The 15616-nt window shown below is 40.6% G+C and overlaps 1 protein-coding gene across 1 annotated transcript; it reads right to left on the bottom strand.

Annotated features, from left to right (window-relative positions):
* Positions 1-2317: 2317 nt before the first annotated feature.
* On the bottom strand, positions 2318-2984 carry LOC121739247. Its single transcript, XM_042131605.1, has one exon. It carries the CDS (start codon positions 2951-2953, stop codon positions 2501-2503), a length of 453 nt encoding a protein of 150 aa, XP_041987539.1. The 5' UTR covers positions 2954-2984; the 3' UTR covers positions 2318-2500.
* Positions 2985-15616: the final 12632 nt, after the last annotated feature.

Genomic DNA, 15616 nt, shown 5'->3' with positions numbered 1-15616 from the left:
GGAGATATATTATCTAAAAAAAGATTGGGCCTTCAAACCAATATGGCAGCTAACGCACACGTCGGATTTGGTCGAGTTTTTGAATTAAAGCTATTTGTGACCTTCTCTAAACACTGCACTGGTGCAAAAAAAAATCTGACTATAATTAATTTCAGCTTCCCATACAAGGCTGAACTAACCCTACTGGGCTATCGAGAGGTTCTGCGATTCGAATAATTTTTGTACTTATATGTAGGTTTTAATAATAATCACTAAGTACATAATAGGTTGGGGAAAAAGTCTTTTCGCATTATAATACGTATGAATTTGTCATAAAATCTCTTAGGCTATAGTAATTAGTCCAGCACGAGTAGGTGCTATTCCATCGTCTATTCCATCTCAAATTTTTTATGCGATCCTCTTCAAATTGCCCTCCTGATGATATAAATGCATGTTGCCAGGGCGCAACCCGGTGCCATATTGTTTAAGCAAACATTGGCAAGGAATTTTTATTTTTTAACCGGACAATTTTTTTATATGTTCTTTATTGAAATACCAATAAAGAAGGTCCTATCCTATGACTTTTCACGATAAAGTTAACATTTTTAAAGATATGAATTTTAAAAGTTCAAAAAATCTCAAATTTGGGTACTTTCGACGCAAGAAAAATATATTTAAAAAAAAATAATGTAAGTAAGTGATATATTTTTTAAAATTCTCTATCTCTAAGAGATTTAAAAAAAATTAATTGATTATATCTTTTTTAATGATTTTGCCTCTCCCCTCTGGCTCACCTCGTAGGGGTCAGGACTTTTAGTGTGTTTATCTCCTAACTGGTCCATACAAAGCTACGTAGTCAAAATTTCTGCTTTCAACCTTTCCAACCAAAATCATTCGTTTACTAGGCTATACCTTTATTAGTAGTGACGATGTAGCTGAAGAACTGGGTATTAACCACAAAACCGTTTTGGCGCATTTGAAAAAAGCTGGGTACACAAAAAAGCTCGATATTTGGGTGCCTCATGAGCTCACTCAAAGAAACCTAATGAACCTTGTACTCATTTGTGATTCTTTATTACGACGTAATGAAACCGAACCATTTTTAAAGAAGCTGATAACTGGTGATGAAAAGTGGATCACGTACGACAAGACGTGCGAAAAAGATCGTGGTCAAAGGCCGGTCAGGCTTCACAGACTGTGGCGAACCCCGAGTTAACTCGCAACAAGGTGATGCTATGTGTGGTGGGATTGGAAGGGCATTATTCATTATGAGCTGTTACCGCCAGGCAGGACCATCGATTCTGAAAGATTCGAAAGCGGTCGGAATTATTCAACAGAAGGGGTGTAGTTTTTCACCATGATAACGCTAGACCTCACACATCTTTTGCCACTCAGCAAAAATTACGGGAGCAATTTTTGCGGAGTGGCTGAGTGGCTGGAAGGTGTTAATGCATCCGCCGTATAGTCCTGACCTTACACCTTCAGATTTTCACCTGTTTCGGTCGCTGCAGAATTCCTTAGGCAGTGTCAGGTTGACATCACAAGAGGACTGCCAAGACCACTTGTCGCAGTTTTTTCATCACAAGCCCCAAAATTTTTATAGCAATGGGATCATATTGTCCCTACCAAAAAGATGGCAAAAAGTTATCGAACAAAATGGCACCTATATAAGTACTTTAGTCAATTGTAAATACACTTTATAAAAACACCTTTTGAATTTTTATATAAAATAAGAATATTAAACTTTTTCCCCAACCAAATATTATTATAAAACGAAGTCGCTTTTTCCCTCATGTCCCTTTGTTCCCTTTAATCTTTAAAACTACGCAACGGATTTTGATACGGTTTTCTTTTAATAGATAGAGTGGTTCAAGAGAAAGGCTTATAAGTATAATATTAAATAGTGGAGACTGGAGAAATACTTTTATTGTTGGGGTTTCTAATGTGATGTCGTAAATAATTACATTTTTTCCGCTTACATTGCAAACGCAGGCTGAAACCGACGAGATTTATCAAAATAATGTACTTAAGTATTACCACTATGAAAAGGTCTGCAGCAAAGTCCGCGATAGATATCCCACAATAACGTTTTTTGTCATTTACTTTTAACTTCAAATACTTAATGGCAAATTTTCGAAGCGATTTTAATCAATACGGCAAAGTAATGAATTAAAAACTACTGAACAGATTTTAATCATTTCTTCAGTGAGTGACATAGGCTAAATTATTATATTTTATACCCGTGCGAAACCGGGGCGGGTCGCTAGTCGACCTACAAACATACTTACCATCCGAAATAGATCACTAATAAAGATTTGGCTTTGTCCCTGATAAAGAATTTTTATAATAATTCATAAATTTATTTGCCAAATGTCGGGAAACCGGAAAGGTCAGGAGTAGAAGCGGGATTAAGAGATGGGAGCACAAGTCCCAACATTAACGTCTTCGAGTGTTAGTCAGTTGTAAGAGTTAACGGCAATCACGAGCGGCGGGGAGTAGACGAACCCTCGGAGGGCGGACGTCAGAGCGACACGGGTCCCGGCAGGCCGGCGCGGCGCTCGGGGTAGGAGGGCAGGTCGCCGGCGGGGGTGGTGGTGGAGACGCCGCACACGCAGCCCACCGGCACGTCGACGGTGCCCAACTCGAAACGCACTTTGTCCTGCTCCTTGCGCTGGTACGTGACCGTGGTGGTGTCGAACAGCTCCACGCACTCGAACGCCAGGTCGCGGTGGTAGTGGTGGCAGCACAGGTCGTCAGGCACGCCGCTGGCGCGGCAGTAGGCGCGCGTGTCGTCGGCGCACTTCCACGTCATGATGCGGCGCGGCAGCCGGTTCTCGTCTTCGTCGATTACGGGCACGAAGGGGCAGACGGTGTGGTTGTAGGCCTGATGGACGTCCATCGTATGAAGGCGCTTCAACGCCGGCGCCGGCCGCAGCGCCGCCAACGCCGCCAGCACGCACAGCGCGGTCCGCATGTTTGCCGCCGCGCTCGCCGCCTCCGCTTTATAACGCCGCCGAATCTCCGCGCCGGCGGCGTCGATTTTTCGCGATCCGCATCAATTTTTATGGAAACGAGTGGCATAAAATTAATTTCTTCGTAATTTTAACGTGCTCGCAGATTCGATACCGCTATACGTATAATTTGACGTGGGAGAGCCATGCTTCGGCACGAATGGGCCGGCTCGACCGGAGAAATACCACGTCCTCACAGAAAACCGGCGTGAAACAGCGCTTCCGCTGTGTTTCGCCGAGTAAGTGAGTTTACCGGAGGCCCAATCCCTTACCCTTTTCCTTTCCCTACCCTCCCCTATTTTCTTCCGTACCCTCCCCTATTCCCTTCCGTACCCTCCCCTATTCCCTTCCCTACCCTCCCCTGTTACCCCTTAGAAGGCCGGCAACGCACCTGCAGCTCTTCTGATGCTGCGAGTGTCCATGGGCGACGGAAGTTGCTTTCCTTCAGGTGACCCGTTTGCTCGTTTGCCCTCTTATTTCATAAAAAAAAATACGATAAAATGTGATCGTCTACACCTCGATTTCACCCCCGAAACCTTCAAATGCTATCGTTCTCGGAAGTAGACCTTCCCCTATGGCCTGTGGGTGTTGCACACGTCATATCAGAATATTGTCAGAAACGTCAAACGTCAAACAAAACATTTTGTTTACTCTCTGTGCTGGTGCTGCCGTCTAGCGTGAAAATATTGCAGCAATTTACATCTAGATTTTAAACATTAATTTTACAATTTGTTTGTACTGTAACATTAAATTTGATGCAATTTGACGCAATGCGCTTTTAAAACGTGAATATAACGTTTTACAAACGTCAGCGGGGCTAAAATGATAACTTTTAGCAATTCCTCTCAATCAATTCAGCGACGATATTACGAGCAATATCGTCGGTGATTCATCTAATTTTGTAAAATAACGTCCTACGTCAATGGCAATTCAATTCATTAGCAGATTCATAATTGAAACTGTATTGCCATTCTGAAAAACATAAAAACGAACATGACCGGTTTTTTTTCTACATTTATTTATGATTTTATGAATGATCCACGAAAATTTGATATAATTGTTATATTTTATGTATTAAACTGTACATTTATTGTATAATTGTTCATTTAAATCATTTTATAACTAAAAACAAAATGTTGTTTAATAATTTCAATATAATCTTCAAATATCGTTATATTTTCGTAACGTTACTGCTGCAAGGGCATCTATGCCCATATAACAATATGAAAATTTAACCGGTACTTGAAATTATTAATTATATGAAAACATAATAAGGTGATTTTGATTTAAAGATAAGTATCCTAAGCATATGCTACCAAAAAGTAAGATTTTGCACCAAGGTATGCTATGGTTCCGAAGATACTAAGAGAACTCCGGATTCCTTATAGATAAAAGTTTGGGGGTTCCGGCGTTGTTTTACGAAGAAAGCATATTATTATGCTACTACGTAAATTACATTCATCATCATCATCATCACTACCATTTTCATTTTTTTTTATTCCGTCGGCGGGATTCGAACCCGCGACTCCCGGCTTGAGCTACCAATGCTCTCATCCATCTGTTTTTCTGACATTATGTATTTCTATTGCCGCTATAATACTAAATACTAAAAACAAAATAAATTAAATATTTAAGGCGGGCTATATGTAGCTTCACTCTGCATCCTCTATCAGTTGTATCACGGGGAGTGCTCTGAGGAATTGTTCGGAATCATATCTCCTGCAACTTTTCGCCATCGCCCCACGCGAAATATATACTTACCATCCTCATCACCTTGATGAGTGGCAGTCTTCCACCGTGCATTTTTCGCGTAACTTTCTGCCGTGCACTGTAAAACTCTGGAACGAACTGTCACCAGCAGTATTTCCGGATTTATACGACCTGCAAACCTTCAAGAATAGAGCGTATTCCCTCTTAAAAGGCCGGCAACGCACCTGCAGCTTTTCTGATGTTGCGAGTGTCCATGGGCGACGGTAGTTGCTTTCCATCAGGTGACTCACGACTCACAAAATTACACTCGTTTGGCCTCACCCTGGGTTCCTTGTTGACTACGGAACCCTAAAATATGCGTCATGTCGAATTTATGAAATAAGGGGGCAAACGAGCAAACGGGTCACGGCTCACGGTTCACTGAATAATTAAATTAATCAACAATCTTGCGCGTAAATAAATAGTACGAGCACACCCGCGTGCACTGTGCAGTGTTCGCTGTAAATAAGAACAAGTATGACATGTCCGTATTCGCGTGGAATGGCGTGTAATTTCAAACGCGGTACAAGACGATAAGTATAGATGTCCGCATCTGGCACAGTAAAATTTAATACAGACAGACAGACGGCCTGACAGACCGAAACTATATGTTGACTACGGAACCCTAAAAAGTAGGTAAGCACAAATCTTGCGAAAAAATTTTGGTGCTCGAAGTTGGGCTTTGATATGAGATTTCGTGCGTCTACTAACATGGACGGAAGGTGTCGCGTCGAACTGGCATCGTTGCATACCAAAAATTACCGTTAAAAATATCAGTATTAATAACGTTATTTTTATACCTATAGGTATCTAAAAATGTTACCCACAGACTTGTATGAATATTAATGAAATGTGTCGCGTCGAACTGGCAACGTCGCATACCAGAAAATAACGATATTTTTACAGGTAATAATAACGGCACTTTTAAACTATATTTAAATGTTATGTTACCTACTAGATATTGTTAAAAATATCGTTAAGCTACCCTTTTAAAAATAACGGTACGTAACGGTAATTTTTCTAGTAATCGATAACGTTATGACGTACTTTAGTCATGTTTGTATACCTCCGCCCTCCGCCCGCCAGGAGTAAATGTGTTCTGTGTTGTATACAAACTTCAAAGTTTTGAAACCGACTTTGTAATTTTAAATTTCTTTAGTTAAACAATTTCTATAATGTATTACGACATAAGAATAGTTTGATGATTCTGCTATTTGACAGAAAAGCAATTCGGATTTATTGGACCATTTTTACGACTTTTCATAGATAAATGTCAAACAAATGAATTGCTTAGTACGAATCATTAAATGAATTGCACGGTCAGAGAAGTTTAAAAATGAATCGTAAATGATTCATTGTATGATTCAACTAAGCGACCATTTTAGCCCCGCAGTTCTATAGAAGTGAAGTGTCGTATCGTGTTGTGTCGCATAGTGTGGTCGAACCTTAGCCAGAGTCCAGAGTAGACAGAACTAAGAGCCAGTCCATACGGCGCGTTGCGTCAGCGTTGCGTCGACGCGGCACTGCCGTTGCGTTGTTTTACAATATACAGATAGCCAAGGTGTTCACACGGCGCGCTGCGTTGTCGCAACGCACACATGACGGACAGCAGCCCACGAGACGAAGCGGGACGTCAAGAGGCGATTACACCAAAGAAATGGATCGCGTTCAATGCACACTGAACCGATTCAAAACGTATAAACATGACTTTATCATCGAATTGCATTTCACCAACATATAAACTGAACGCGTTAACAGCAAATCCGAGTTTTATCTTCTGAACGCCCAATGTCCGAAATTTAAAGTTAACGTTAAAGTTAAAACCCGTTCAAGCCCTGTCAGTATAGTGTCAGAAATGTCAAGATGACGAATGAAGACATTCGTTTGGTTAGTTTATATTGTATTGTTTCTTGATATATTGTTGTTAAATTAACGTTTTCATCATGTAACATCACGTAAACTTAGATTTATTAATCGCGGCCAAAAGTAGTTTGTGAAATCCATTTGAAATAGAACTAGATTTACGTCGCTGTGTGACCGCGATTAATGAGAACTAAGTTTTATGAAACGAAGTTTTGAGTGTGCCTGGTGAAATCCCACCGACTGCTTCGTAATAACGCTGTGATGGCGAAGTGCCCGTGCGGCCGGCTACGCGTCAAAATTGACGCTACGCGCAACGTGCCGTGTGGACTGGCTCTTAGTTCTGACCGCACTATGCGACACTACACGACGCGTCGTTTCTATAGAACTGACATTTGAACTCTCTACAATGCAATGTAGAGAGTTCAACATACTTAGATTATTATTATAGATTGTAGTGATAAGTGATAACCGTTCAATCGGCTTCCTTTGCGGGTAAAACTTTACCCTCGGTATCGCGGGTCAATGACCTGACAGTATTTTTCTGCTACACTTATGTACAAGTATATGTTCCTTCATAATTTTTCCTACCTAGAATGTTTGTAGCACAATATACCTATACAATTTACGCATGTCGCATATTATGCACGTATATAAAATAATGCGCCCAAACAGTTTGTAATGGTTTTACCGACGTATGAATGATGTCAACAGAGTTCTCACACTCCGGTGTCCGGACTTTAACGACTGACACCACATGGCAATTTCGGCTGCTTATGGCGACTTACACTGACGTAGTACCTATACAGAACACAGTACACAGTACACACTACCACACTACACGTGCTCAGCCAGACTTGAGTACAGCTATGAATTCCATTAATATATTTATTCTATTTCTGTTACATAACATCGGGTGTTGGAAAATGTCGTCAAATATCGAAAACCGCTGGGCAGGTGGAGCAGAGAAGACCCAGCAAAAAAAAAGGTAGAGAATTTTTCAAAATTACTTTTATCAATTATTAAATAACTTAAATACTAGGAATATACCTACATAACTACGCCCTTCGGTAACGGGCAGAGACAAAAAAACAACTTTGAGCTTTTGTGGAAAATTCGCACTTTAAGCTGAGTGTCAACAGATATTGTAGGAGTTCACTTTACGAAAACAATAAAGGCCGTCCAAGTAGGGCTATAGAAACTAAATAAAGCTCAATCAATCCCTGCTTTCAGCAGGCTTAAGTTAAGCTTATACCTGACTCTGCTTAAAGAGTTGTTACTCGCCTGCGCCAGCCAGTAGCCGGGCGGAACGGGTCCAAACATGCTCGACACTACTATTAACTTCTGGGCCAACGCTTGCCGATTGCATTAAGTATCTATATTGCATCCACTGAAATATTATATTATAGTGTTGAAGTCAGTCAGTCAGTCAGTCAGTCTGAAGACAAGCGGTGTCCGGGTGGTTAGGTCAGCTAGCAAACCACTTTGGAATCTTACTGTTTTTGAGTGTCCATGTCCCTTGTATAGAGCTTAGGGCGAGTAAGAGCATTGAAAAAGTCAATTTAGAGTTTTATGTTTCTGTAAGAAGCCACATAAAGTTATAAATTTGCCCATAAAATAATTTCTGAACAAAGTTCAAAGTAGTCTATCAATGTTAGCCACACTTTCACAGTGAACTCTACCAATTATACTTAATCATAATCATATTTATTTGCTCAAAAACATGGTTACATGGGTTCTTACAGTTATTGTTACAGTGCGGCATGTTTTGATATGACAATAGCGTGCAAAATTAAAAAAGAAATATTGTTTTGATTTCATCACTCTACACTACACATAAGGTCATAAGTATATTCTTAGTCCTACTACTAGATTCTATCTACACATTCAGCTTAACCTACAATTATTACAGTTCATTATTCTTTTTTTACAATTATTAATTTAACACAATATATTTCATAATTATATATTATTTAAAAGATGTCAATATAATCTTGATATAAACATTATTAAGTCAATTTATTATAAAACTCTTTAACACTATAGAAATTCTGGTTAGCTATCCATTCATATATTTTAATTTTAAACATTCTTGTGCTCAGCGACTTGATATATTTCGGTATTCTATTGTATAACTGGACACACATATTAATACAGCTATTGTTAAATTTACTTAATCTAGGGTTTTCGCTCACTACTAGTCGGTGGGGGTCCCGCCTACTGCGATAATTATCTCCCCTGCCGTAGTAAATAAATTTTTATGTTTCCATGCGAACATGCATGTCTCAAAGAAGTACTTAAAAACTGTGAACTCATTTATTTTATACGCTGTATTTAAAATAAAACCATAATGCAAATACTTACTTTCACTATTTAAAAATTTTCAGTCCTAGAGATAGGTCCGGCCTACGAGACTGCGGTGGCGCGGGCGGTGGTGCTACGAACTTCACGCGCGCGGCGCGGAGCAAACGACGTTGCGTAACTATATAGGTATGCTACAGCTTTACTATACAGCTCGTGACTGAACATGCATCGAATACGCGAAACGGCTGCCTCTCACCGCCCGGAATATTCGAGGCCTGCCTAGAATTTTCTGGAAAGCGCAAATAAGAAGAAACTCAACAGCGGCATTTTCACACGATGACTGTAGTACGAGACGAGAAGTATAACGCATTATTTTTTCAAAGAAATGTGACACTAATGCTACTCGGAGACCCGATCGCGTCTCCTGAATCCTAAAGGAACCCTTTCATCCCGAGCGCGGGCAGACGTGTGCCGTGCGCGCGCGTGTGGCGCGGGTGTGTGCGTGCGCGGCGCCGGACGTATTTAAGGCGCGCGACGGGGCGGCCACCGCCACTCGCTATCTGAGCCCCGCTAAGACATGTCTCCCGCATACGCGACACTCGCGCTGACGCTGCTGGCGCTGCTGGCGCTGCTGGCGCTGGGGGCGCTCGCGCTGCCCCACGAGCGCCGCATCCGCACGGTGGACCTGGCGCAGGTGGTGAACCGCACCGTGTGCCCCATCGAGGTGGTCATCGACGAGGACCCGGCACGCCTGCCGCGCAAGATCAAGATGATGAAGTGCGCCCAGAACTCGCTGCACTGGTGCCGCGCGCAGGGCGTGCCCGAGCACGAGTGCTGCGCGCACTACCACGGCAGCCACTACATGGACTGCGTGGAGATGCGCGACACGGTGGTCGTGTTCTACGAAGGCCGCGCCGAGCCCGCCACCTACGAGGTGTCGGTCGGCTGCACCTGCATGATCGGCGATACGACGACGGCACCCGACCTGCCGTCCGGCCCGACGTGACCGGCCCGCCGCGCGCCGCCCCAGTTCCTGCCGCCCGCCGCCCGCCCGGCGACGCCGTTGTTACTAATTTATTTGTTATCTACTCGTCGTAGTTTATCGAGTACGAGTGTTTAGTGTAGTGTAGTGGCGGTGCCGCGGTGCCGCGGTGGCGACCGAAACACGGACTCCGCTAGTGAGGTTGGAAGCTTTAATGTTAGACTAGACGTGCCAGTATTGTGTACTTAAAGTATTATGTCGTTGGTTAGGACGTCGAGGACGATATTGTAAGTACTCGTTGTTGCCTTTTTGTAGTTTTTATTTATTAATTTATTACTAGGTAGAAGCAATTCCAGGGACCTCTGAAGTATTCTAGTTTGTAAGAGTGGAGAGAATTGTTTAAGTTCGATAAATGAATTTAAGGTTTATGTATATAGTTGATGTATGTAGGTCTAGGTGCGGACAGAGTGTAAAATGTTTAATTAGGCGCATAATGCGATTGTAAAACATTCCAGAGCGAAATTCGTGGACTTGTAGTGTTAAGTGTTTGTAGGCAGCTCATCATAGTATGTATTGAATTCCTCTCAGTTTAATTTAATTTAACGAAACGTACTTTCATATCCACGACTTGTTAATGTTTGTTAATCTCAGTGATTTCTGGTTAGCCTAAAGCTCAATATAAAAATATTGAGCTGCTAATAATATAATAAAATAATAATGTTTTTGAGTTTAGTATAATATATTAAATTAAGGTTCTGTTAACATATTTTCAGTGATTAATATTAGAAAACAAATGTTTCACGTAATTTAATATACTATTAACTTCGAATATCTTTTCTGATAATAATTCAAATTACGAACTGATAATTTGTATTTTAACAACCTTTGAGAAGAAATATCATTACATTTTCAAAATTTTATCTTTATCTTTTCTTTATTATATTTTACAATAACTAAGCATAAAATGCAAAGGCAGCTAAATTAATTGTATTATTGTATTAATTTATATTTTATTTGTGTTGATGTGTACGATATTTTTAAATACTCATTTGTAAGTTGTGCAAAAAGACAATTTTATACAAATTAATTTTATAATAAAAAATATTGCCAACCTAACTAACGTATTTCCTTTTTTACACCACATTTTGATAGTCTTTAAACTATGACCTATATTAGCAACCCAAAATCAAAGTTAGAAAATTATTCTGCATTAAATGTCAAAATTTTTGCTCTCGTAAAAAATATTAAATGCAGAATTTCAAGCTCCTCAGAAGAACGCAGCATTCCACTAAAATCATCGCTGGGTTTTAACGAGAACAAACCATTATTTAAGAAGTAAAGATTTCCTAAATACCAAAAATCGAAAAAAAATAATTTTATTCGCTACTATTAAAGTAGCTAAGTGTTTTTATTATTACTAGAATTGATAAGTAATAAATGAGTGATCAATCGAGACCAATAAATAAGTACCTATCTAAATAATATTATGTAACGGCTTAGTAAGCAAGACCCTACTACTCAGACCACTCCTACGATAGGCGTGGCTCGTGTGCTACTGCCACGTAGATACGTGCTACGACCACCCCCACGATAGGCGTGGCTCGTGTGCTACTGCCACGTAGATACGTGCTACGACCACCCCCACGATAGGCGTGGCTCGTGTGCTACTGCCACGTAGATACGTGCTACGACCACCCCCACGATAGGCGTGGCTCGTGTGCTACTGCCACGTAGATACGTGCTACGACCACCCCCACGATAGGCGTGGCTCGTGTGCTACTGCCACGTAGATACGTGCTACGACCACCCCCACGATAGGCGTGGCTCGTGTGCTACTGCCACGTAGATACGTGCTACGACCACCCCCACGATAGGCGTGGCTTGTGTGCTACTGCCACGTAGATACGTGCTACGACCACCCCCACGATAGGCGTGGCTTGTGTGCTACTGCCACGTAGATACGTGCTACGAACGTCGTAGCACAGTAAAGCGGGACAGCATGATAAACGCACCAAGATCGAAAATTAGGCCAGAGCTCACGCTCTACCTACAGAGTACATGTTACATCAGTACATGTTAAAATATAAAATCCTACTAATATATATGATATGAGAGAATGTGTTTACCTTTTTACGCCCAAACCGCTGAACTGATTTTGTTAAAATTTGGTATGGCGATACTTTAAGCCCTGGCAATGGACAAAGAATACTTTTTATTTCTTGACCTAAGTATGTTGCTGCGTAGGGTAACCTCAAGGAAACCACCACACTGCTGTTAACTAAAATAACAGCTATCTAACTGACTATATCCAAAAACGTCTATAACTCAAAGAATTCTATTTAAACTGAGGTAGAAGTGGTGTACTCTTAGGCTGGTATAAATAGTCAGTACTTAAGATGCGATCCGGTCGAAAGACGTGATTCGGCTCTGTGATTGGTCCAAATTTTGACAGCCAACCAATCACAGAGCCGTGTCTTAAGACCGAGATGCATCTTGAGTACTGACTATTTAATATTTATACCAAAGAAATGTCATTTGAAAAGCAATCCTAAAACAATACACTCAAAAAGTCAAAACATTACTCACACACAGAAACTAAAAGTATATCTACGTAGTTAAGTGCGAGATGCCAATATTATTTGTAACAAGAGTGGCAAGGATGCAGGCCTATGACATTCGGTCATACCGAACGCAAGCGTAACTCCCCGAAAGATCAAACGACCGCAAGTACTGACTGCAAAAAAGTCTATTACAAATTAAGATTTTTTTGTTATTAAGTTTATTGTTTTTTATAATAATATTAATTAAACTTAAACTACAACTTACAATTAACTGGTATTTAATAGTACCTGCGAAGGGCGTGCGCGGGTGAGGTCAGTGTGAAGCGGGAGGGTGGTCGAATGCATTGTATATATATTATATGTTACCGTTAGAATGCGGAATACGTTAATGTTCAAATTAACTAGGTAATCTGCAGATTTCCTGATACCATCCGGTAAAGTGAGAAATTCAAATCAAAAAAGCTAATTTTTGTACTTTACCTAGTTAGTTTGCATGGTAACGAATGGTACATCGTTGAATTGCAGAAGACAGTGAACTAAACACTTTTGTTACGCTCCTTCGCTGGGACTGCACCCCTCTGTTCCTATGTTCGACGATTTGGTCTGTTATATTTTATCAGTGGAGTAACATTAACAACAACAACATTTAAGTTAATATTGAATATTTTATCCTTTGTTTATTTTTTTCTTATTATGGCGCTTCTATACAGGGTGCAATTAAACCTACCTGCCAAATTTTTTTGGGGCTTAGGTATCATTAGGTGAGTCCATTAAACCAAAAAAAATAGGGTGTTATTTTTTTTACAATAACATATTTTATCTCAAAAAAAAAAAATGCACAATGGTCACTTCATAAGTTAATAATAATTGCGATATTGCGACCGAGCTAGTACATCTGTTACAATGTACCCTAACCACGATCGAGTGTTATGAAATATGGAGGCATAGGTGGAGGTGCTACATTTTGAGTGGCGAAAGTTTACGCGGAACCCAGAGACTGTACGAGCAAGAAAGCGTTCCTCGTCTTCGTAACAGCTGATTGATGATTCTCGAATGCAGCAGCTGTACCCTGAATCTGAATCGCGAGACAATCAAAGACTCGGATTATGGACAGTTCGCACTTTGCAACACCTGCACACGCCTAGCCAGCCTCGAAGACATGCCTCTGACGAGGTTAAAAGTGACAAAGTTGTGTTTAACAAACTTTTAAAGTCTTAAAGACAATGTGCAAAACGTGCCAGACTTTGCTTAGAGCAAAACGGATTGCAGTTTGAACTCGTTTGAACTATGCTAAGTGTAGACAAGATGGAAGTAAATAAGATTTAGAGGTGGGTTGTTTTGATTTTTATTTTTTAATTAGGTTAGGTTGCACCAGAGGCGTGGTTATAGTTAAAGTTAAATATGGCGTCCAAACACCCCATATTCTCATACGACATCTGTCAATTTTTCCGGTTATAGTTAAGGTTAAAGTCAAAGTTAGTTGGTGTTAGTTGTACTGTGTACATAAGTTAATTGATTTTTTTAAATACGCCTGTTCAATACAAGAAAAGACTTGGAAATTGCTTATGCAAAACAACTTCGTACAAAATACAATTTATTCTGTACTATTACAAACAGGGATCGATTACAGATTGCTAAGATTTTAGTGGATAACAAATGATACGATATGCGGCTACGGGCGATTGTAGGGCGAATAGAGGACTTCTAGACAGGTCGAGCCCCCTCCTCAGTCCTCGATGACGTAGCTGATGACGTGAAGCGGTGGGGCCCGCCGACCCTTTAATTGAAGCGCCTTACAGAAGAAAATAGCAATCGCTCGCTGCTGGTTCTCGTGGTTGTGTTAAGGCCAGGCTTTAACAACGCCTAAACGCAAAGGATGTGGTTTAGATTTATTATAAATTTCTAAAGTGCTTATTTTTCGTAATTAAAAAGTTGTAATTTTCGATTCTTTTGATGTGTATCAATTAATTTTATTCTAAACATACCTGTCTACGTCATTTACATCTGACGGTCCTAAGTTCGTCAAATTATGAAGGGAAAATTCGCAGCTTATGATAATAACGAGAATGCAGTGACGGATTAGCCCTTAATCAAATTAAGCAATTGCCTAGGGCATCACGTCTGACGGGGCACCAGAAGATTAAAGGTTCAAAGACCGATTCTAGTTGAGATACGGATAGGGGGGCCCACAGGCATGGATTGCTTAGGGCATCAAGTAGTCTTAATCCGTCACTGCAAGAATGTCAATCGAAGGGCGGGGCGGGGCCGGGCCGCGCATGTGTCCATATTTTGTGGTGTTTGGTAGGATAACTTTCGGAGGCTATTTCTCAAAATTTTAGTACTGACTGATTATAAAAGAAGAAATACGTGTAATTTTATTTTTAACAAGGATCAATATATCCAAATTTGGCAGGAAGGTTAAATTGCATCCTGTATAACCATTAACCATAGCCAGTGTCAAATAAGTGGCGGGAAAACTATGTTCTTGTAACAATTATTAGCATCGATTTTCTATTTGGTAAAGTCAAAAGTCTTATTAAAGTCAAAGTAAAAGTCAATGCAGTCAAGGACTCAAATCGGTCGATTCAGTAAAATGGTAGACGCTTTACTAAAACTTTCGATGGAGTTTAGGAGGGAACACAAAAGGCGTTTCTGGAAGTTGTATCACTGGCCTACACTTGTGCATGATAATAAATATCTAATGGTTAATATTCTACCAATAGAACACATTTAAAACCCAGAACAATCTTAGGAAATTAATATAAAACACATTAACGTCACTCTTTCACAATCTAAGCTTAACTCTTCCTTCGTTTATGTCCCAAAACATTTTGACTTAAGTATGTTAACCTTATGGCTACCACACACGCTACGGTCTACCGGAGAGGTCACCTGCAGGTATACCTGCGCAGGTGTCACTCGAAAGAATTGATTCTCGATGTTGCGCCGGTCGAATGCGCAGGTCCAAGCAACTGCACAGGTCTAGGCCCATTTCCCACACACATTCCGATTTACTTGCGCAGGCATACCTGCACAGGTATGCACTCTTCGCACTCTTCGGTAGACCGTTGCGTGTATGGCTAACATTAGACTGTTTTTAATTGTTTATTATTATTGGTTTTTTTTTAGTTGATTTGATCTGTTACATTTTATCAGTGCAGTAATATTTG

The sequence above is a fragment of the Aricia agestis genome, chromosome Z, assembly GCF_905147365.1.
Source record: "Aricia agestis chromosome Z, ilAriAges1.1, whole genome shotgun sequence".
In the NCBI taxonomy this organism is placed as follows: domain Eukaryota; kingdom Metazoa; phylum Arthropoda; class Insecta; order Lepidoptera; family Lycaenidae; genus Aricia; species Aricia agestis.
This window is presented reverse-complemented; position numbering and strand designations above follow the sequence as displayed.

Bases quoted from the DNA above. Each gene is read 5' to 3' on its own strand.
- LOC121739247 (XM_042131605.1), bottom strand. From the start codon at position 2,953: ATGCGGACCGCGCTGTGCGTGCTGGCGGCGTTGGCGGCGCTGCGGCCG.